This window comes from Xiphophorus maculatus, chromosome 21 (genome assembly GCF_002775205.1).
Source record: "Xiphophorus maculatus strain JP 163 A chromosome 21, X_maculatus-5.0-male, whole genome shotgun sequence".
Lineage (NCBI taxonomy): Eukaryota > Metazoa > Chordata > Actinopteri > Cyprinodontiformes > Poeciliidae > Xiphophorus > Xiphophorus maculatus.
This window is the reverse complement of record NC_036463.1, coordinates 18,291,909-18,316,028: the sequence shown is the minus strand read 5'-3', so window position 1 is coordinate 18,316,028 and position 24,120 is coordinate 18,291,909. Positions and strand designations below refer to the sequence as shown.

The 24,120-nt window shown below is 41.0% G+C and overlaps 1 protein-coding gene across 1 annotated transcript; it reads right to left on the bottom strand.

Annotated features, from left to right (window-relative positions):
• Positions 1-531: 531 nt before the first annotated feature.
• On the bottom strand, positions 532-24,120 carry LOC102226007 (WD repeat-containing protein 37-like). The gene is made up of 14 exons (XM_023326277.1): positions 23,859-24,120; positions 21,766-22,058; positions 18,366-18,462; positions 18,177-18,272; positions 17,343-17,407; positions 12,808-12,946; positions 12,635-12,706; positions 12,455-12,499; positions 12,229-12,305; positions 10,995-11,229; positions 10,271-10,412; positions 4,118-4,252; positions 3,342-3,456; positions 532-3,233 (listed from the first exon to the last, which is right to left on the bottom strand). Exons 2-14 carry the CDS (start codon positions 21,916-21,918, stop codon positions 3,102-3,104), a joined length of 1,503 nt encoding a protein of 500 aa, XP_023182045.1. The 5' UTR covers positions 21,919-22,058; positions 23,859-24,120; the 3' UTR covers positions 532-3,101.

Genomic DNA, 24,120 nt, shown 5'->3' with positions numbered 1-24,120 from the left:
ATCCTTATGAACAGACATCAGTAGTTCCAGGTTTGCAGATGAATAAAAATATAATTTTCTGAGAGATACCAGCCTCATTGAAGTGAATCAAAAAGTGTGGGATGAATAAGATGAGAGAGACGCGGCGGTAGCAAAAGGAAATCACATCTTTTTTTTTTATTGGAAAGTGTCAGGGAGAAACAGCCATCACAATAAAGTATGCAAAGATGACCGCATAATGAAGTTAGGCGAATATAAATTCACTACAGTGAGCCAAAAGCTGATCCACTTTAGAAATGTAGATTTTACTCCCGCAGTCTGGCTGTAATTTAATGTATCAATCTGACAATCTGATTTCCTCCAGGTTGGTTATTCAGAAGCGCTGCGTTTTCTGAACTTACCGTTCCGCCTGCGGAGGCCGATAGCACCGGGCACGAGGCCCCACCGCTACCCCAACGAGAGACACGGACAAAGCAAACCTGTCTGAAGCACAATTACTTATTAAACATGTGGAGGAGCCACAGACGGATGAAAGTCACACGCCGTCCTCGATGCAGTAGTAAGGCATTTTAATTCAGGTCCAACATTTTTCAGGTTCATGCTACTTTACAATGTGATCCTGGTTCTTATTGTTGGAGGAAACAGCAGTGCGTTCTGAACACACGGATCTACACCGGTCACATGTACAGGCAGTTTTATGGAGTTTTACAGCACTGGAATAAGTTAAATATCTGAAGGAGATAATAATAAAAAAAAAAAACAGCATGACTTCAGTTCAGGACATTGCACATGTAACATACAGCATGTTTCAGGAATCGGGTGGAGCACAGTACCCTGCTGACGAAAATCCAGTGTCTTTTAAAGACACAGTCACCTGGTTTAAAACAAACATCACCACTCTGTGAATGAGTAACATTAAGGAGCTGAGTATTGCTTCTGTTTCTTTTTTGTGTTAAAAACAGACAGATAGGTGCAACACAGCACAGAGCTGAAAACCACTGAAGCACACACACATACACCAACCACATCAGTTCACTTTGGGCTCATGACTTAACAGCAACACAAGTTCTGAGGTGGCAAAATGAGGAGCGAGTCCAGTTCAGGTCAGAGGTTTACATACGGCCATCGTGACGTTGCTGTCGGCGTGAATGTTTTTATTTTGATGGTTTTTAGCTGCTGATAATTCAACATCCAACTTCAGTGAGTTTTTAAAAACAAGAGTGCAGAAGTTTGAATTTGCAGTATTGTTAGGAGCAAAATATTTGGTCAACGGTCACAAAGAAATCTGCACCTGAACTACATGTCTTTGCAGCAATTGATACTCTGGCATAATCCTGATTGGATTATTTTATTATGACGGTTTATTTTAGCTCGTTTGGTTTCCTAGCATCAGCCTGGCTGTTAAAGCAGCAGAATGTAAATGTATAGAAAATATGTTGGGTTTGGTGATAGTCTGTTAAGAGTATTGTAACAGTATAATATGAGACGGATTGTCTTAATAAATAAATTTTTAAAAAATGCGAAAAAAACCAACAAGTTCTTATAGCCATCTGCAAATTGAACTGCTCCTAGTCAAAAACAACCAGCGCTGTCAATCAAGCTCGTCTATTTGCTGCTCAGTGTGCTAATGGTGGAGAAATACCTTACTGTTCCTGGAAAACTATTTATATTTCATCATAGTAGCAATGCTAACTAGCTGTAGCATTTATGACAGGCTATGTTGGGGGGAAACTTGCTGTAGTTTAGCAATAGGGAAGGACATAAGCAGCGCATACATGAGCTTGACTGACAGTGCTAAGACTCTCCTCCTGGCTCTGATTGGTTGTTGTGTTGGCTGCAGAAACAGTGGGAGAAGGTGGAATATCTGGCTCATGTTATACTCTCACAACATAGCAAAAATTTTAACAAATATGTAAAAAACTTTTTTTAAAACAAATAGGCATATACTGCAGCTTTAAGCACAGATTGGGATCGTTGCCTTGGTGAAAACCCAGTTGCGTCCATGTTTGGAGCGAGCCACTGTTCAGCTCTCCAAATACGTTTCAACTCAACCTGTGACTCATCTGAGAATATCTGTGGCTGCTTTCATCGCCGATGGTCACCGATATCAAACTACCATCACTGTGGACGGCGGCGCCTGGGCCTCGTTGGGTCTTGGGTTGTTCTTCAACATTCTGACTGATTTCCTTCCACATGATGGTGAAGATTTGGCTCAACTCAGATACAACGGAGTGTTCAGACCAGATGATAACTGGATAGAGCCGATTGGTGTACAAACAAGTCAAACCTCTGTCCCTGACCTGCTTCAATGCAGAGTTTGTGCCGGGAAACTATCATCTGCCCATGTGGTGTCAACGACTTTAAAAAGCCTCTGTAAATTCAAGCTAGCGCCCCCAAATGTTGTTTTTAAAAACCCTTCATCCTGCTCTACTGCATGATGACCGTACGCAAACTTATGTGGGCCCCTAGCGCAGCAACACGTTGGGTCTTCTAATGACTCTCACAGACAGCTGGAGGATCGGTGGACTGGTTAAATGCCGTCGTTTCCCCATTATTGCTTCGCTCTTCAACAACCTCTTCGTCTTGCCAGAATAAACCTCCGTCTATATATTAAAAAGTCTCCTATGTAAACATAGAACAAGGCAAGTAACAGAAAGTGAGATCTGGAAACACGAAGGCTAATCACGGACTGAAGAGAGGAGGCGGGGGTCCGGATCTCCGTCTGCTGAGCTCTCCGTTTTAAGACGTGGCAGACGTACGTCGCGATATGTTTGGTTCTGTGACAGGAAACGCTCCGGAAGGATAAAGACATCTCTAAGCTCTGCCATATTTAACAAAATTGCATCTCCCAGAAGGCGGCTAAGACACTGAATCTGTCACTTAATCAGGCCACAACATCTTATATACATACTCTACAGATTGTTCTCCGACTGCTTTTGAAGCAACGTCTGCAAACCGAGGTCGTCTAGCATGCAGGAGAAGCTATTTGGCAAAAAAAAAAAAAAAAAAACAAGGTGACGCGAGCAGCCACCTGCACACACACAAAACCGAAAATGTACTTCCACACAGAAATGGCACAAGTCACAGTCCATGCTAAATAAAAAGGGCAGATTCTGGATGGGTCACTTCTCCTGCAGCAGGGCGGGGATGTTGATGTTCCAGCCGATGGCCTGCCGGTCGAAGCCGCAGGTGAACAAGTTGCAGGCCTGGTTCTCCTCGTTCCACGCCGTGCAGCACACCATTCGCCTGTGACCCTGCACACACACACACACACACACACACACACACACCACACAGAGATATTTATGAAGGTTTTTGTGATGCAGATGTGATTCCTCGTCCCTCTTTCGTCCTCTCCTTACCATCCGGTTGCTGCGTGGAAGTCGGGCCAGCCTCACCCCGCTCATGTCGAACAGGCGGACTTGTCGATTGTCGTGCGGCAGGGCGATGATCCTCTGGTTGGCCGAGACGCTTATCCTGAAACGTCACACAACATTGCACTGTAAAGCAGATCTCTGGGGAAAAAAGATCTAAAAGATTATATATATATATATATATATATATATATATATATATATATATATATATACTTTAAACTAAGAGTTTAAAAGTTATTCCAAGGGTCACAAATTCCCATCCGAGCCGACAAAATAAAAACGAGTGAGAAACGATACATCGCAGGGACAAAATAAAGGGGTGAAAAGTTGGAAAACGGATTACAATTCATGATGTTTTCAGTGTTTAGTCTCGATTTAAAGGAACTCGGTGTTTCAACAGTTTTCTTAGATTTTGTTTCAGATTGGAGGAGCGTTACAAACTCGATGCTTACATCAGACTGCTGCAATTAGATTGAAACGGCTCTAATAAAAATACAACAGTGAACAGGAAATGAAATTTGACTTCTTATTTCTTTAAACAAAATCCACACTTCTGAAAACTGGGAGATATTTTCACCTTTTTTATTATCTATCCCTACACCCACAAAAAAAAAAAAAAAAAACTATAGCAGATGTAAATATTAATATCAAACTTCATGCCAAACAGACGTAATGCATTAATAATCTGCGACTCTGCTGGGTCTGGTCCTGGATTACACGCTACAACATGACAAGTTCTAAAATCGGCGCCTTTCACCCACCTGTTGACAGCCGAGTCGGTGCGGATGGTTGCTATGGGCGACCGCATGTTCTTCAGGTCCCACACCTTCACGGTGCGGTCGTCGCTTCCCGAGACGACGTTGTCCCCCACCGTGAAGACGGCGGACGTCACGGTGCTGCAGAAGCAGGACAGAGCGGGACGGTCAAGACAGGAAGACGAGAAAACACGTCACTTATGAAGCAAAACTCAGAGGAAACCTCGCTTTAGACCTCAGTCCTTGAAGAAAGGGTGGATCTCTCGCTTGTCAGAACGCGACGGCTGTAAAAAAATTATTCACAAAACGTGTTTGGGATGCAACGAAGCTATTTTACTGTAATATAATCAAATCAAATCACATCTGCCATATTAGGACATGTTTTCTTCCCTTTCCTGTTTTGAAGAGTAGCTAACAGGCGTCTCATTTTTTAACCACAGGTAAACAGGAGGTGATGGATCGCTGATTACAAGTTCCTTTAAATCCTGATCTACTTCAGGGGGAATAAAGCAAAAAATAAATTACAAATAAGCTACGAATACCTTTATTTTACAAGATATGTTGGGGTGAGAGGCAGAGTACTTCCCTTTTCCTTATTATTTAAAAGTATATATATATATATATATATATATATATATATATATATATGTGTGTGTGTGTGTCTCTTAGCATAGCAAAACAAAAAACAACAAAACTATTGTTCATTACCAGCAACACAAAATCTGCTCTTACAGCGTTTGGTTCACATGGTTTTTCATCCTCTTAGGCTTCCAACATCACAGTCTCAATATTTTCTTCTTCTTGATATGATGAACATGAAACCACAGATTCCATTTCTATAAAGAACTGAACGCAAACAAGCTTCAGAACTCGACTATCGGATCCATTATTTGTCACGACTGAATTCCCTTCATCCCTTATTCATTCCAAAGGGAAAATGAAATGTTGTCGTAACTCATGTCGTCTAATTATCCTCAAAGAGCCGCAGCCTCATGGCGATGCTGTGGGTGTGAAGGACCTGCGGTCAGTCCTGTTACACACGACTGTCCGAACTGAGAGGGCAGGAACCAGAGGGAACGTTTGTCCAAACGCGCAGCGGTGAACCCAGAAAATTAGAAACAAAAAGTCTAAAACATAAAGAAGAAATCAGACCTGCAACAACTTGCTTATTCTTATACGTTCGTGATTTTGTTCACCAACACAAACGTTCGGCTTTTCCCCTTTAGTTCCCGTGCCTTCATGGAGTGAAACGTACAAAAAGAAAAGAAAAAGAGGGGAATAATTATAGTAAATAGTGTTCCATCACACCTCTCCTTCTTTTCAGCTTCACCATCTAGTCTGTCCTGCTTAAATGAAGCACCCCCTTAATTCAAACTGACATGGCATCACGGGCTAATTAGGCACCCAAACCTGGCCCCATTAAAGGGGCCAGGTTTGGGGCTCAAGGAAAGTGCTGCGCCGACACAGGCGCCTCCTGACTTTGAAGGGTACAGCCCAGCTGGGAATACAAGCGGCGTGGAGGGGATGATGGGAGGTGAGCACGCAGCGTAATCAGACAAGGTAATTGATTATAAGGTTGATTAAGGTTAAAGGGTTTCTCACGACGACGGTGAGAAAGGAAAAAGGGGGGGGGGGGGGGGAGTTCGGTGGTACTTAATGCTCGGCTGGTCTCTGACAGCCAAGGTCAAGAGACTGAAAGACCCGAGGTAAAAAAAAAAATACAGATGTGAAAGCGTCTCACTGACAGTAGTGGAGAAAAAGTGAGATTTTTAATTTTTTTTAAATATTGTATATACCAAAAATTCATGCAATCCTGTCATGAAGGAATTTCTAAACTGTATCAAAGCCGAGTGCATTTTACTGCTGGGAGTCCGATACGAGTTTTATTTGAGTAAATTGCGGCGTCTTAATTGCTTAATTGCAGGAACTGCATTTTAATCAAGCCCTATACACTGACAAATTAAACAATGCTTTTCTATTTTAAAAGAAACTCTTTTTTTGCTGCTAAATTATTGAATAAGTAGACAAATGTACAAAGTTGTTTATGTTTTCAGTCTGTTGTTAAACCAAAAATGAACTCTCAGAGGGCCAAAACAAGCTTGTGCATCAGATCTATGGGCGTACCAGAAACGAGCAAACACAAGGTTCCAGTGGGAACCTTTGTTTGTTTTTGATTGATCGTGTTAAAAACACACTAAAAAATATCTAATTAAATAAACAAAATTAACATGTTAAAGGTCACTACCCAAATGGATTTAATTGGGATTCTATGCAATAGATGAAGAGAAAGTCTTGGACAAGTGAAGAAGAGCAACCCGCAGCATGATGCTGCCATCACCATGTGTCAAAGTAAATATAGTTTACTCAGGCTGATGTGTGGTGATGGTTTTTTTATTTGCCCTAGATGGCCTTTTGCATATAGACATGCAAACCGTTACTTCTCTAATAGATTATCTTAGCCTGGTCAGTTTGGGTTGCTTAAACTGTTTGACAACTCACTGACCAAATTTAATCAAAAATTTTATTTTTTTTTCTTATGGCAATTTAAAGTTTTTTGAAAAGTTGACAATCACCAATTCTCTAGAGAATTGGTGAGTTTTTAACTCCTCAGGACGAACGGAGCATTTTTATCTACTCTGATGTCGAATCATATGGATCTGAAACTGTTGGTATTTAAAGATAAAAGCTAAAGGTGGAAATGAAACCAGTCAGATGGAGACTAAGTGCTTTTGCAGCTTTGTGTTAATTCTCCAGCGCTGCAGCAAAACTGACGGTCCCTGAAGTGCTGGAGTATTCCTCAGGAGAGACGAGATATCAGATCTGCCTCTAACACACACACACACACACACACACACACACACACACACACACACACACACACACACACACACACACACACACACACTCTCTCTCTCTCTCTCTGTGGAGCGCAATCAGAATGTCTGAGGAAGCCGTCGACGAGAGGGGAGACAAACCCGACATGGCATCCCGTTTGTAGAGCAAGTGCGCTGTCGTTTCTCGTTTGCTCTCGGCCGTTTTGTTAGCTCGCGCGCCGTTGTCATTACACTGCAATTATGGCGGGGCGGTGGGACGGAGGGTGGATGCTGCACTTTTAGCCGCCGCGCTCCGCTGTCAGCCAGCGTTAGGCGTAATTGCCGGTGAAGGCGGTGGAAACGAGAGGCTTTCACCCCCCTCTTCCCTCCTCCGGCTCTCAGCCTGCGCTGCCTCTATTAAACCGTTCTCATTCATCTCTGCGACTGCAGCGTTTCAAAAGGAATGCTGCCGTGTTTATGTCAGTCATGTTGCAACATTATGCCATAAGGAAGATCCTGGGAAACGAGAGAGAGCAGCGGATGTAGCTCGCAGCTAACAAGTAGCGACAAACTGGATCAGGAAGTGACCTTTTAGGACCCAAAGGATGGATCCAACCTGTGCCCAGTCTAAAATATCAACTTCATTTAAGAATTTCTACCTGACTGGGGAACATCAACAGAAATTCATCAGCATCTTTAATGGGAGAGGCTAAATCTGCTGCATTTTACGCATTTTATTACAGCACATTTCAGACTACTTAAATAAAAAATAAAGGGACATGATTGAAGTTTCGAACGTTTCGAACTCAAGATGAACCATCTGGTCCTCATCCAAACTTTGTGGAGATATTATAAGCTGCTGCTTCTTCCCCGAGCTACTTCATGTATTTTTGGTTTAAGTATAAGAAGGACTAAAAAGACTACAAGCCGTGATGATTATGGCTTCCAGATCATTAAACTCCACAATGTCTCAAAATTCGAATGTCAAATCTATTATTCAGATGAGTAATGACGTTTTCTGCTGATTTTTTATTTAACCATTTATGCCTTTTTTTAAACACAGTATTAGAAATACATTACAAGATGCAAACAAATAATTACATTCCACTTTAAATAAGAAAAACTAAAATTTTATCGTCTAAAATGCAGCAATAGCATTCCTTTATCATTTATAGATTTCTTGATTAATATTTCCATTAACGATTAATAATCAGTGAGGTAAAGGTTGCCTATAATAGGAGATTTTGCTTCTTTTTTTTAATAATACAGAATTTGAACCAGGTGAAGCTAAAACTATGTCATGTGAGGAGTTCTGGTCGGACATTTTTACAGACAAAAAAAAGAATTTTTTTATGTTAAATGCTAAATATTTTTTGTAATATTTTACATTTTTTGTACAGTTTTGGCTCAATTACTGAATTAGTTGACGATCATGTCAATAACTGATTAATCATCATTAATGCGATTCATCATTTCGGCCCATTTCAGAACTTTGTAACTTAATAATGTTACTTTTTTAGATGTACCTGTGGATACATTTCTCCTCCCTTATTACTGGCATCTTTTTCAAATTACCACACATAATAAACTCATTGATAGACCTGTCGCAATAAGCAATAAGTCAATTGATAGCCTAATAACTTAAGATGAATTGTCTAATTTCAATTTGAATGATTTATTATTTTTATTTTTCTACCAAAAACTGGATGACAGACGTCTTCAGTGTGGTCTCATCTAGCCTTTTATTGAAGGACAATTTTGTTTACAGAGACTAAATAATTTACTTTATTTGTTGTTTCTGTTGTTTTGTTTGTTTATTTTTGGACATTGAAAATCTCTTCCAGTTCCACTGTTAAATATTTGTTAGAATTTATAGTTTATTGATCTTAAAGAATATGTTCTAGCATAACTTTGCCATTAGCATTATATTACTTGAAAATGGTGTCAAAACAATAATACTATTGTTTATCGCAATAACATCTGGGACAATTTATCATCCAGCAAACTTTGTTATGACAGGCCTACAGGTCAGCTAACAGTATTCAGACGGACAATTCCTACAATTAGCAGCAGTAAAATGAAGCCTCAACCTGCTCCAAGTTAGCAGTTGAATAATACAGTAGTTAATTCAAGCACATGATTATTTAATAAGCAGCAGATGAATGATTTTTGTTGTTTCTAAAACAGAAATCTGTGTCGTATTTACAGGTTTTGGTGGGTTTGGTGCTTTGAACACATCAGGAAGGGCGAGAGGCTAAAGAGGCCTCATGGGAAGGACATAAGGACAGAGGAGAGGAGGCGGGGATGTTAACTGTGAAACACTGGAGTCTAATCTCATTACTGCAATTGTCTATGGGAGGGAATTAGTCTGGGATCTGCTGGAATTATTCATGTTGGGATTGTACGTAATGAGCTCGACGTAATCCCTCGCCTGCAATCAAAGGCTGCCAGAGAGCAGCAGCCAGCGGACGCGTGTAGGCATGCGCATAAACACACACACGAAAACACTACCCCCCCCCATTACGGATTTTAAAGAGCAGCGCGGCTGAAAGCCACAGACGAGCCTGACAGCCGTCGCTTTGAAACGGGCGGCTGCAATTGAGTGTTAACAGCGAGCGAAGAGCCAAATTACACAGAGTGGGGGGATTAGCACTGAAACGGACAGATAAATGAGCAGGAGAGCGGGGGAGAAGGAGAGGTAGTGATAGGAAACAGAGACGCAAACTGTCAGCGTGAAGAGAAGTGCTCAGTAATGAATGAAAGGCAAGTGGAGGATTTGGCTTAGAGCAATAAGGTCTGCAGATTAATGCTAAAGGAAAGAGGAAAAAAAGAACTGGAGGAGGAGACAGCACCACCTAGTGGACACTTGGCTGCAAATTGGCAGCAATAAAGGTTCAAAGTTTGAAAGTTTGGTAACACTTTATATGACGGGGTGTGCATAACTGAATCACATAATACTGTCATAAACTTAATATATGCAAATGCAAAGTTGGCATTTTTAATGGACTTTTTATGCTAATTTTAGTACAACTTTACATTCAAAGTGTCATTATTTACCAAAAGACACTTCATGACAACAGTCAAACATTCATGAAGACTAATACATGTTCATCAGGTGTTATGTCATGTTTATGACAGTGTCATGTCAGTCTTGTGCACACCCCTCCAAATAAAGTGTTACCAAAAGTTTGGGCTGCAGGCAAATGGATGTGTGGAGGAAATGGGAGGACTGACTCTCAAACCCTGAAGCCACAATAGAATACAACCCCCCCCCCCAAAAAAACACAAAAAAATACAACCTGTGAGAGAGAGAGGGAGGGGAAAAAAAAGAAAGATGTGGACTCACTCTGTGTGTCCCTGGAAGACGTTGACAGAGTGGATGGACGGGTCCCTGAAGTCCCACAGTCTAAAGGTGGTGTCCCTGGATGAGGTGACCACCAGGCGCTGGGTGGGGTGGGTGCAGCAGTGGGTCAGCTCCTGGTCATGGCCTGAACAAACACCAACAAAATAATTTCCGACAACAGATTCCCATCTGGCTTTTCTGTCGTTTCTGTGAGCGCACACACACAGAGGCTCACAGAGGTACTCGCACCCCGTAAACCGCTTGGCCTTTGGTAACATTACAGACACACACTTCAAAATCTTTTATTAGGATGTGGATGATTATAGATCAACAAATGTTTTTTTTAACATTTTCAGAATCTGAAATCTGTTTCTCTCATTTGTTTTCAGCCCTGTTCACTAATCTTTCCATCATTTCTAACCCACTTGCTCGTTTCTGCTAAGAGAACACAGCAAAAACACAAAATCTTACCAAGTATTTTTGGTCCAGTTTCTAGTGCAAATCTTACAAACATAATACTGTCATAAACTTAATATAACACCTGTTATGGACATGTTTTCTCTTATTTACATTTCCTTGAACAAAAGCTAAAGAGGCCACGAACAGAACATTTTGTCCGCCGTCCAACTGAATCTTCCACTCAGGATTGAATGTCCCGTACAGAATGTATCCACTAAAACATTTTCCCTCTGCTGTACAGTGACCCAAACCACCAGACAGTTCATACCGGTCAGAGTGTGAACCAGTTCGGACGTCTCCACCTCGTACAGGTTGGCGGCGCGGTCCCACGAAGCCGTCACCACCTGTCGGCCCCCCACCAGCCAGTCGGCTGCGATCACCACGCCCTGGTGGCTCTTCATGGTTGCTGTGGCAACCCGGACTGTGGGGACCTCAGTGGGACCGTCTCCGTCCACCTCGCCCTCTTCCCTGTCGGATGAATCCTGGTCATCGTCGCATGGAGCCTGCAGAAGGACAAGATACAGTTGAAAGCAGATGTGTGTGTGTGTGTACAGACAGTGAACAGACTAAACCTCCCTGGTTTTCGGTCAGTTATTGTCAAAAACTATTTCTGGGTTCAAAGACAGAATAATGAGAGAGAAATGTTTTTGGGTTTTTTTCCACAGATTTTTAAATTATTGTTTTACATTCATCAAAAAGAGGAATTTAACTAAAACAAGACTGCTATTGATCTTAGTGTATTCCTCCATTTGTTTATTACACTTTTTAAATATACTGACGGGTTTATTCAAAATATTTGACTTCACCGGAGACGCCTGTGGATATTTTGTATGGCTATATCTCAAATACATGGCAAAAAAAGAGGAATCAAAATAAATCAGTTAATACATTTGAAAGAGAATTGTGGACAATTTCCAGATATCCAAAGGCGCCATTTTCATCTGTTCTAGCAATTAAAAGCAAGCATAAACACAATAGGAATAGCAATTATTCATCTTAATTTTTGGAGACATATTCGGTGGTGTGATGAAACTAAACAGAGTGTTTGGATTTTGAACTTACCCATGATAGGCACAAAAATAGCTAGTTAGCAAAGATAAATTAGCAGATACTTAGCAGTAGCAACGTAATGAAGTCTGAACGCGATGGAAATTGTTGCCTTATGCAAAATCCCATGAGGAAAAAACAACAACAAAAAACCTGCCGTTACCCGTTGATAAACATAATTAAGGCAAACTTTTAAAAGAAAACAAAAAAGAAAAACTTAGACATTTTAAGGCCTTGATTTTAGAGACGTGAATTTAAGACTCTAAGGATGCAGTTAAACGCAATTCTACTAAGCGAGTTATTATCAAACAGAAATAAAAAGATTGCGCGTCTTTCTCCAAGTTTTAGGTGAATATCTGCTTCCAAATGTACGCCAGAAACGAGAAGCTCTCAGCTCGCGCCCTTGAAATCTTTTTTTTTGCTTGTAGCAAAAATCTCAGTCCGAAGCTACTTACGCTGACATCTGGCGGCGGCTGCGGCGCCGGGAGCTGCACCATGTAGCGCCAGATGTGAGCCGTCTGGTCTCCGGAGGCTGAGCGAAAACACAAAGAAAAGCTCGTCAACACAGATTCCCGCCCACTTACTCCTGGAGACGGCAGGAAATATCAAAACCTGTTGACACAGATTCTGCTTAAATCTTAAAAAAAATAATAATAATCTTTTATGAATTCAAATCCATACCTGTGAGTGCCATCTGCTCGGTGGGGTGAAATTTGATGGAGTTGACTGCAACAGAGATGAAAAATCATGAAAGTTTCAGATCTTCTTCCAGAAGTGACAGAAAGATTATTTCTTATGCATAAAGAAGGACGATAAAGCATAACAAATTCTTTTTTTATATATATATATATATATACATACCTGATCCTGCATGGCCTGCATACCTCAGCAGACATTTCCCCGTCTCTATGCTCCACAGCAGAGCTGAGTGATCTGTCAGGACAGAGGACAGGGAAATTAGATCATTTCAACTTCACGGAGATTTAAGCCGTTCTGGCTCGAAGAAAGAGGTTCCTTTTGGTTGAGCCGTGTACCGGCAGAGGCGGTGCCGAGCACCACGGGCTGAGTCCGGGTGACGCTGAGGTCCCAGATGCCGTCCCGGTGGCCGACGTACTCCTTGAGCAGCTGGCACAGGGCGCGGGAGCCGGTGGTGGCTTTGAAGCTGGAGACGATCTGCAGAGGAGAGGAAGAGACAAGGGACTGATGAACAGAAGAAAACGAGTTTAGAATCTGCATACAGTGCAACCATTTACAGCACCTTGAAAAAGTATTTGTAGACCTTAAATCTATTGAAAGGTTAGGGTAGTATTGGTTATTTATCAATGTTATTTTTGAATTTCCTCCCCCCCCCCCCCTTTCAGAGTCATTCATTGCTTCCTGCTGGCCTACCACCATAAAAGACAAAACAGAAGTTAAAAGTGGTGTACATACTTCTCAGAGTTACTGTATGGTTACACATATAGTGCATGCACCATCAAAAAACAACACACAAAAAAACACACAAACAAGCATTTGTAATTGGATTAGTTGAGCTGCATATTAATACTCTAAAGAAACCGTTGATTTAACAGATAACTGTTTATGTGCTGAATGCGTTTTGATTGCATTGTGTTGCTTTCTGCAAAGCAGAACAACAGATAAGATGGTGTTTGGTATGTAGGGCAAAGTTGGTCACCTTCTGTGGGTAAAGGTCAGCTTTGCAGCTTTTTCCACCGCAGCAGGTTAACTTTAGATCAGAGCCTGGTGAAAAACCTAAAATCAGCTCTGCTGCACCCTCACAGACGGTGACGGCTATAAATGCATTTCGAAGACTTCTGCTTCCCGTGGCGTTTCTAACGAGATCAGATCTGCACACGCGAGCTGGAGTTCTTCAAACATCAAAACCCCGTTAACCTATTCTACTCCAAAGTCTTAAACAGAGAAAGCCGAGTGTGCGCGCCTGACTTTTCTGATCTCAAATATTAACGTCGGCTCTGCTTACGCGGCAGGAGCTCCAAATAAGACGGGCACATGTCTAAAAATATCGCGTGCTCTGGTTGCGCGTCGGCCTTTGCTGCTGCAGGGCCCCCCCACACAGAAACAATCTCAAGAGGAAGGTTTGACTTCTATTTTCACAGAGCCGCAACAGCTGAGGCACATGACAAGATCAGCAGGCTTCAATCCCCGGCAGCTGGCCCACATCAGAACCAATTTAAAAAAAACAACAACAAAAAACAGAAGAAGCAGCAGCAGCAGCATGGGTCATTCTAGTTAAAAGTGACCAAGCAGACCAACAAACCCAGAGTTAGTGCGTATTATTAGTTTTAACCCAGTTCAGTTTATTGTAACATTAGATTCAACATTCTGATGCATCAGCTGTGGAATAGATAGCAGACGTGTCTAACAGGAGGTTAATCTATGCTGTCCTCCCTTGATCCCTTGTTCTCTCTTTTTGTTTTTTAGTCTTTTAACTGGATTCAGTTTCTCCATCTAGATCAGGATTTGGTTGCACTCGGATGAATATATTTATGTTAAGAAAAAAAACAACAAAATACCATTTTGCACAGCTGAGTACAAAATAACAGAATGAGAGACACACGGAGCAGTTCTCCCCTGGTCCGATTACCAGTATCTACAGAACCCTCGACTCTCATGAGCAGCCCAGGTAAAGATGTGAATAAAGTATTACAATAAAATAAATCAAACCTTTTAGCTTATTTATTCCTTACGTGGGAATGGGAAACTCTTGTACATACAAATTTGAGGCAAACCACTGGTGACACTTTTGATCCATATGAGAGAAATGCAATAAGCATTTTACATTTTTACGTATATCAAGGAATGCACGACTCTCCATTCTTCCTGTCGTAAACGTCTGACACTGTAGAGAGTCTAATTGCACTTAGTTTTCAAAATGGGAAAAAGAGAAGACAACTCTCCACTGAAGCAAAGCACCTGTTGAGCTTCACAAGTCAGGAAAAGAATATAGCAATTCACTTGCATAAATACAGTTAGTATGGAATAATGAAAAGGTTCAATCAACCACAATAATCAAAATGTTTAATCTGCATGGTAACTTAAATCTATACTGTAAGCAACAGTGGCATATCAGGGTAACCAAATCATCGTAAGCATTAGATGCTGCCTCTATGGTCAAAAAAAAAAAAAAAACTGAAAAAAAAAAACGAGGCAGAACTGGTATGGTTTGGTTCTGTAATGATGTGGACCTGGAACCTCATTGCCTCCAAGAAACATAAACAAAAAAAAAAGAAAACCCCAAGAAGATTATCCTTCCTCTAGAAAGATCTAGAAAAAAAAAACATCTTTACCATGGGCGCTAAAAATTGTGTCGGGCGCTGGAACATTTTGGAGAAGGTGAAAGAAGAAAGTGAAAGTTCACTTAGCGCCACCTTCAGTGCCCCAACATGTTACCTTATTGGTTAAATCTACAAGAAAACATGACAAAGGTAAAATTGTGGCGGTTCTGTACCAAACTTATCCCAAGAAAAAGGAAAGACCAAGTCATTCCTGCTCAGCAACCTTTGAATTCTCTACAGAAACAACTGCAAGTGAAGACGAAACAAATGCAATGTCAACATTTACCACATAGAAGAAGCAAGCATGTCATTTTATGTTTTATACCTTAAAATTAACAAAAGGTTTCAGACTTTAGAAGAAAACAGAAATAAATCATTTAAGGCGTCAACAGTCATCACCTGTTCACCAGGCATCTTCTGACTTAAATGTTTTTTGTGGGGCTGTTGCTGCGAGGAGCTGAACAGTAAACTCAGCATCAGATGAAAGCAGTGCACAGAGAGGACATTACATAACGGCGCTCGTACTGTTACTGTACAATGAGTCTTTTAGGGGTTAAAATACGAGGTTTCACTTCCAATTCTTACTTCTTTAGTCCTGATGATTGGTTGAGAGTATCAGGGTCATATATGTGAGTTTGCTTCCTGTGAAAAGTTGAGGTCACTGTCACTTAATGTTGGCCAGAGACGGCCGCTTTCACGCTTCTCTCAAACGACATGCCTCGTGTTTGAGATGCAGGCAGACCTTTGCTTGGCTTTTAGTTACACGTTTAGCTGCTGCTGTGTTCAACAAAAGTGAAATTGAGAATATTAGCGGCAGCAATGAACTGCCTATTCATTTGTGTTTGAGGTTTGCGTTTGAGTTTTTGATATGTTGGGGATGAACCAATCTCTCTTTGGGAATGCTCCCAACATAGGATCAGAACTGAAGGAGTCTTTAGGATGAGAGGTGAACCATCTTTCAGAGGTTCAGCTGCATGCAACGTAAGCACAAAGGATTGGCATCTCCAGAGTTGATTCAGGGAACTTATGTCAACGTCTGTGCTGTGAAATTCCTCCATAATTTTAACCATAGAATAAGAAATATACAACATCCAGAAGAACTTGTTGACTTCATGAGGAATAAAGCAGTGTCCTCCTTGACTAATCAAGTCAAATGCCAGCTAAAAATGTCTAAAAAAAAAAGTGGTACGGCACAACTGAGTCTGGAGGAGACATACTTGTTGTTAAGCAACCAATACATTTCCAAAAATTCAGGACAAATCTGGAAAAATAAATAAGTCACCTCCACACTTTTTTTGATTAAAGAGAAAAAGATCATTTTAAGAGGTTAAGCTAGCAGCTGTGCTAAATGGTAAAAACTGTAGGCATTTCTTCAATGCAACCAATCCTGATATTTGGACTAATGTGAAGGAAAAACAGCAAAAATCAAAAGCTTTTACCAAAATCTGCTGCTAACTTTAAGGAAATTTTTAAGCAATTATTAGTAAAGCTCTTTTGTAATGTCTTACCCTGTTCAGGGGCCGGCCCAAGGCATAAGCAAGGTTCAAACTGTGACCAAAGGTTGTTCATTTCAAAACATACTAGTGAAGAGAATTAAACGGGTTTTTTTTGTAGACTTTTTTCTTAAAAATAGACTAATTAGTTAAATTCGACTCTCAAATTAATTTGGGCCAGCTCTTTGTTTTGTCATGACTTTGGAACAACAGAAAGTTTGAAACATTTAGGCTCTAGCATACAAATAAACACACGTCTTCACCGTTTGGCGGCTGCAGCCGCCAACCAAGTCGTTTCCTGAGAAGGGCGCAGAGTGGAAAAGAGACGAGGAGTCAAGGTGAGACTGCAGTTAAGATGCGACTCAGCCAGCAGCCGTCTGCTCAGCGCTCAAACAGAGCATTCAGGAAGTTACCCATGAATCTCCGCCCCACAACTCCCAGGTGGGCACGCTGAAGTTGCGAGCTCCGCCTATTTTGTCCTGGAAAGCGTACAAGCGCTACCCTCGGCAAAAAAATTCAACATTAAAATGTCACTTTGTGGACGTTAATGTGGGGGGAGGGGAAATATATAAAAATAAACAGCATGCATTCATTGGAAGGGATAGACTCTCTCGGTTCACAGTCTAGGATTACGTTCTGACTTTCTGAGGGCGTGGAACAAGCTTTTCCACTCCTTCCGTCCCCCTCATCAGAGAAGCTGAATCCTAGCCGCTCAAATATTTACACACGAGAGCTCCGTCGTGCTCGGCGGAGCAGCCCAACATGGCTGGTGCCAGGTACCTTGCTGGTGGAGGCTTTGTAGGTTGTCTTCAGCTTCTGTGACAGCTGACTGGTGCTGTGGCTGGCTGTGTGACACAGACACAGAAGACCCATGAATAAAAACGCCCCAGTGAGTGACAAGCGCTCTGCTTGGTTTCACTGCTACAGAGGCAAGACTTAGAATAACAGAAAAGACACACAAAATCTTTGTTGTGGCGCTCGTCAGGCGTTGTACCTCACTGCAATAAGTTTTGGGCATAAGATTTACATCACTAAACTACAAACAGTAAGTGCATTTAGTCATATTGTCAAATTTAGGAATATTTACTGATGCTCTTGTTGAACGAATAGTGGACAAAATAGTAAAAAATAACATTTCTAATCATTCTGTCTGGGGCTTTGTTATATTTAACATCATTAACTGAAATTAACAGAGACAAGGATAAATCAAAATTCGTATAAGAAATGTTTCATTATAAATGGCCACACTTAGCCTGACCTGGTGTCTGCTTTGTAGAACTCTTCAAATAAATAAATACTTTATTCTTATTCCAGTAATCCTAATGTGAAGCAGAACATTTCATGCCAATTATCCTAAATTATTTTCTCTTTTTTTTTTATAGATCAACTTAAATGTAGACTGTGTGTAGCTTAAGGCCGTCACACCCTTTTATACAATACCTCAGAGGTAGTTTGTGCTTTTATCTTGGTCTATGACAATAAAACTGAAACTTTATGTGCTCCAATAGAGCCTCCCATTTGTTTGAATGAGCTGTGTTGCAAAAAGAGTACAGTACTTGATGTAATTGGCTTGTGAGGATATATTTTCAAAGACAACTTGAACAAATGTCGCACCTTTGGCTTTGAGGGCTCCCTTGGTGGGGTCTCCCCCCTCGATGGCCTGTCCGTCTCCAGTCAGACGCTCGTTGAGAGAGTCGATTTCCCGGCGCACTGCGACATGGGCACAGCATTAATGATTGAACGGAGATCGCCGGGTGGTGAATCAGCAACTGAGGCCTGACGGAGGAAGGGAGGTAAACTCACATTCAAGGTTTTCAATGTACAGATTCTCAAACTCCCGTTCGATTTGGCCAAACAGGTCAAGGAGGTTGTTCCGCACAGCGAGGGGCAGCTTGGAGTCCTGGACACATGACACACAGATCAAGAGTTAACCAAGATCTTTAATACATCTAAAGCTTGTAGACCTTTTGTCATGTTGCTACCACAAATGCCAATGTAGTTTTTTTTTTCCCCATGAAAACACAAAATAAAATCCCAACAAACAAAAAAATAACTGTATGTAACATGTCCTTTCCAATAGTGAAACATGGTGGCGTCAGAATCATGATGGATGCTTTTCTTTAGCAGCAAAATTGTTAAGAGTTCATTCAAAGACGAATTAAGCTAAACCAGGAATTTCTGCAAGTTTCACAAGGTAAATGAAAGAGAAGTTTTTCAAGATGTTATAAATTATTTTTTTTAAAAAGGAATGAGCTGTTTTAACTTGGAAATATGAAAGCTAGGACTGGGCAGTATGACTGAAAAACATCATGATATATACGCATTTTATATCAGTCGGCATTGGTAATTGATTAGTTTGTTATGCCGTCAACCTAATGACATCACCTTCCCTTTTTTATCCAGTTTCCTCTTGAGCTGTTCATTTTCTCCTTTAACTCCATCCCAATCTTTTTTGATTTTAGCGGTAATTACGCGCCAAAACACGAAACAGCTCCCACCTCCTAAGGCCTACGGTGTGTACACATTTTCTAGTGGGCCGCGCAGACCCCACGCTCACCGTCTGCGGACGGTTGAGATTTCATAGTGCAGCAGTGACTACATTTCTCGTCACAAAATGCCTCAATTTTCCACACACCGAATGAATACCAGCAAGTTTTATGAGCTGGTCCCGTACCTTAACAACACAATAGTTCAGAGTTCATTTAGGGTAGTGAGTCAGCTGTGTGAACACGGTTTCCTGTGCGGGGGCTGTACGTCGCCAAGTACGAGTCCGCGGGTGCAAAAACTTGACCTTTGTGCAGACTTATCCAGCGGACGTCGGCGTTGAGTCTGCATTATGTCCGTGGAATACGCCCGAGCATGTTGGGGGCAACATGAAACAGCTGTTGTGCATTTTACGCTGAAAGGTTGTTGCTGGGTAACCAGAGAATCAGTAAGTTCAACCTGTCTTTGATAGCGTTTCCTCTGCCTACATCCCCCAGAATGCCGTGCGGTTCTGGATCGGAGGCCAGTGAAATTATCAAAATTACATCGAAGGCGTATCATGATAGATATCTTATTGTTTTATTGTCCAGGCTTTAAACTATGTATCACTTAATAAATGTGCTAAGTTGAAGTTTCCTTAATTATTTGTCCAAACAAGCTTTAGTAGAAACTTAATTATTGTTAATTTAAAAAATTAAAAGGATGGAGAAAATGATAACCGAACAAGAAGACAAATTTAAGATGGAACTAAATGTAATCAATCGTGGAAAATCTGCAAATATCCAGGACTTTTTAAGGCCTGTAACTTAATCTTTTTTTTGTAAATTCAAGACAAAGACAAACCCAGAAAAATCCTAGAAAAACACCTGTTGGGTGTAAAAATCTGAATCTGAGGTGGAGGGTCAATTTTCTGCAGAACAATGAACAACCTGTAAGTCGAAACATACAGCTAGATCTGCAGTGGTTTTGTTTAGTTAAAGCACATTTATGTATTAGAACAAAATGCATTAGAAAATCAGTGGGAAAGCTCGGCACAGTAGCTACAACTTGACATTTGGTAAAACCTGGTGGAGACAATTCCTAAAAATATTGCAACGAGAGTTTTGACTCCAGAGAGTTGAATAGAAGTGTACACCACACTTTTCATCCAAGTATTATTTATTTTCTGCCCAGTTTGCAATTACGCACCATTTCACATCCATCACATAAAATCCCGATGGAATGCATTGACGTTTTCTGTCGTAACCTGATAAAATGCGAGAAACTTCAAGGGTTATAAAGACTTATAAAAAGCCACAGTAACACTTGTAGAAATAGCAGCACAGAAGATAAATGACACACCGGTACCACAGAGAGAAAAAGTGAATGAGTCATAAAATAATAATAAAAAAAACTAAAAAAAAACTTCCCACCCAGCCTGAAGCAGACGTCTCCTGACAAATACAACAAGTGTGGTTACTTTCAATACAAACGGCTGCAACAACAATGACTGCCTTACCTCCATGTCGACCTGCTGCTGGTGCCCAGTTAAATCCAGGTCACCAGTCTCCACCACAGCTCCCATGAAAACACAAAATGCTACGAGCGTACACAGGGCTGCATCTTAAGATTTTATAACAACCGATTCAAAATGTTTGCCTACCAAAAGGCCAGAGTTAGTCATGGTGACGTTAACACCACATGTCACCATGCTCTGGGGTGGGTGGAAGACCTATGAGGGAATAACAGGCGGTTCTTATAAGCTCCTTAGTTTTAGTCTCTTAAACCTGCAGCCTGCTACACACTTTGGTCAATAATGCCAGCATTAAAAAAAAAAAGAAAAAAAGGAGGAGAATAAAACCCGCTCTGTGTTGCGTTTGGGCTCATAAAGCCGCCTGGGCATGTGCAAGTAAACACAGGGCGGCAAAGAAAGGACTGTTGAAAAGACTAATCAGACCCGGACAAAGCGGCTCGTATTAAAACTTGATGAGACGACACGGCGGTGGCAAGCCGAGCTCCGGTTTTAGTGGCTCAAGCCTTACGTTTAAGGGAGAAAGTGAGAGCTGAGGCGCACTTTCACCTGTTGCCAATTTCACCTGTTGGAATAAATGATGATTCTGAAACGTGTAACGTGGACGTGTCTCACACTGCAGCCGCCTCCTAAAAGTTAACAACTGCTGCGTCCTTAATCAAACAGAGAGTCGTTTTTATTGCCCGAGAGGCAAAGAAGGGGGTAAAAAAAAAAAAAGTCACCAGAACAAGCTTTAAGGAAGTATCTCCTAAGACAAAAACTCTCTGTCCTTCATTTGTGTGGAAAGCTAAATCAACTCTAGACTTAATTCAAATAACCTGGTTTGACTCCAGAGAGTTAATCACCAACTTTATGGCGGTGGAGGAACGTTACAGTCGATCCCTTTAAATGAGTAACTAAAGGCGTCACCGCCTAGGATGGTAAACGTTCTGTAACGACTGGCGTTAAGTTAGTACGGGTTAAACATTTTCCTTTCCTGAAGGGAACAAACTCAACTCTGATAGTAGAAAGTAAGTCGTCAATGTTGCCTTACCACAAAACCTTAAAAATGCTGTTAAACAGGCTGGTGCTGCAGAGTCACGGCTGATAAAAAGCCACATAGCGTAGCAATCACTTTCATCTTAAAAAAAAAAAGAAAAAACTTCTTGACCTCACATTTCGAAATGATAAGACCTAATAAATTTAGGACACCCCCCGCCATCCACTGACCTGTCCCTCCAGCATGTCTCCTCTCAGGATGCCCGGTGGCCGCTCCTCTGTGCTGTTGGTGCGCCGGATGGACAAACTATGTGCCTTGCGCTTCTGCTTGGGGTGACGTGCGGCCGAAGCCGAGCCGCTGCTGCCTCCGCCCTCCACAGGCATCTCTCCTATCCCGTGTGAGGCCCTGACCCCGCCCCTCCAACCTTACCTGCTTACGAACTACCTGAGGAGCAGGTCAACAAAGGCCAGGCTCGCCGGTTGGCAGGTGTGTAGGCTGGATTTTGTCACTTGTCACCACCTACCTGTAGGTTTAAAAAAAAAAAAAGGGATAAAAATGGTCGTTTACAACTCAGGAGTCGTAGTAAACAATAAATCGACTAATAGCATGATAAATTAAAATGAGTTCAATAATTTTTATTTGCATGATTTAGCGTTTTTCTTTCATTTCTTCTTTTGTACTAAAAACTGAATGAGAAAAGTCTTCAGTCTGGTGCTTTGGTCTCAACTAGCCGCTTTTTTCTTTTTTTTACAGAGATTTCATAATTCATTTTATTTGTTGTTTCTATTTTGTTTATTTATTTTGTATATTCAAAATGTCTTCCAGTTGCAGTGTCAGATGTTCTTTACAATTTGAGGTTTATTGATCTTTGACAATGTGCTCTAGCGTTATTAAGCCATTGTCATTATATTGCTTGAAAATGGTCTCAAAACAGTACTATTGTAATACAATTTTTCATCTGGCAAAATGCGTTACCATGACAGGCCTAATCAGGAGGAATTGTCAAGGGAGATGAAATGATCCAATCAGATTCCAAAAGAATAATGTACATGAATTCAAATTTTATAATTTTTTGTGGTACTATTGTGATAACGATAAAGATGATTAAAAAATATCTTATTTTTTGTAGGTTGGTTGTGACAGTGTGACACAGTATTCATAGCAGCACCAATGCAAATATTGTTCTTGTGTGTGATTTATACCACAACACTGTATACAGTAACTGTATCTAATCATATTTTTTTAACTTGTGGGTGATTTTCAGATCTTTGCAGAGTTAGATTAGATCAGTTGGACATTTTTCAGTTACTGTGTCATAATTTCATTTTAATGTGAAGTATGATGGTAAAGAAACAATTACATGAACTTCCTTAGCACCCACAGAGGCTGACCATAGAGTTGGACCAGAAATCACAGTATCAGGTTTAAAGAAAACCCAACCACAAGATGCGTGCATAAAACCTTCATTTAAACTGTGGAACAGAATGGTGGAGGGTCCATAATGTGGACACTTAAGTATTCAAGAGTCAAACTTGACTCGGTCTTTGTGAAAGCAAAAGATTTGGCTGTCAATTGTGTCAATGGTTCCAGCAGCTGCAAATCTACAACATAATGGCCAAGAAAGCAAAAGATAATCCAGGTTTAGAAACGGCCTACGACGTAAATTAACCTGAAGGAAGTTGCTGTAAAGGAAGGGCGTTAAAGAGAACTACTTCCCCATTTTGACTTTGTTTCATAAAAAGACCTAAGCTTTTTATTGTGCGTCGTGAAACATAACACAAATCCCCAGAGGACTCATCACTGTGCATTTATTTTCATGTAATAATTTCACAGCCACGACCTGACATTAAACATTATGGGATAACACCATGCTACGAAAAAAGAGAGAGATACAACTATAATTTAAAATAACTGAATATCCCTCCAGTCGTTGAGTAGCCGGATGAAGGTCCTAATAATGTCGCACAATCTGATGGGGCACAGAATTTAATGTCACACCGGTCAAACCCTAAAGTTCCTGTTAAAAGACAACCTGACCTTTGCTAAAACATTATCCGCTTATATTTAGAGTTCATACGACGTTCAGCTAAACAGTGGAGGTCATTATCGAGATATTGTCCTTTTACTTCAACAACCCGACCGAGGACAGCAAAGCAAATACAAGCCAAGCACGGAAAACAGAAGTATGGCGCGCGATAACATACATCATTTTAGACCATTTCCCCAAAGCTATACAGGTTACGTTCAAACCTAACATGCATCTAGTAGTCCAATACTTGAACTCCAATATTTGTATATGTGTAGAGGTTATTCTGTCACTCACCAATTCTGCTGTGTTCCTGATTTCAAAAGCATCTTCCAGCAGCCTTGAGCTGTACAAGCTAGCTTAAATAGCCGCTGCCACATATCACCTTCATGGCTGCTGGGAAAGTTGAGCGGACTTTATAATGAGCGTCTGTTAATTTACAATTTCCGCCAGGTTATACTAGTTTAACACTAAACATTAAAGGGACGTCATTTATTTTAAATAGTCTTAGTTTAATTACAAAATTTGACACATCGCATATTAAAAAGTGCTTCCGCAC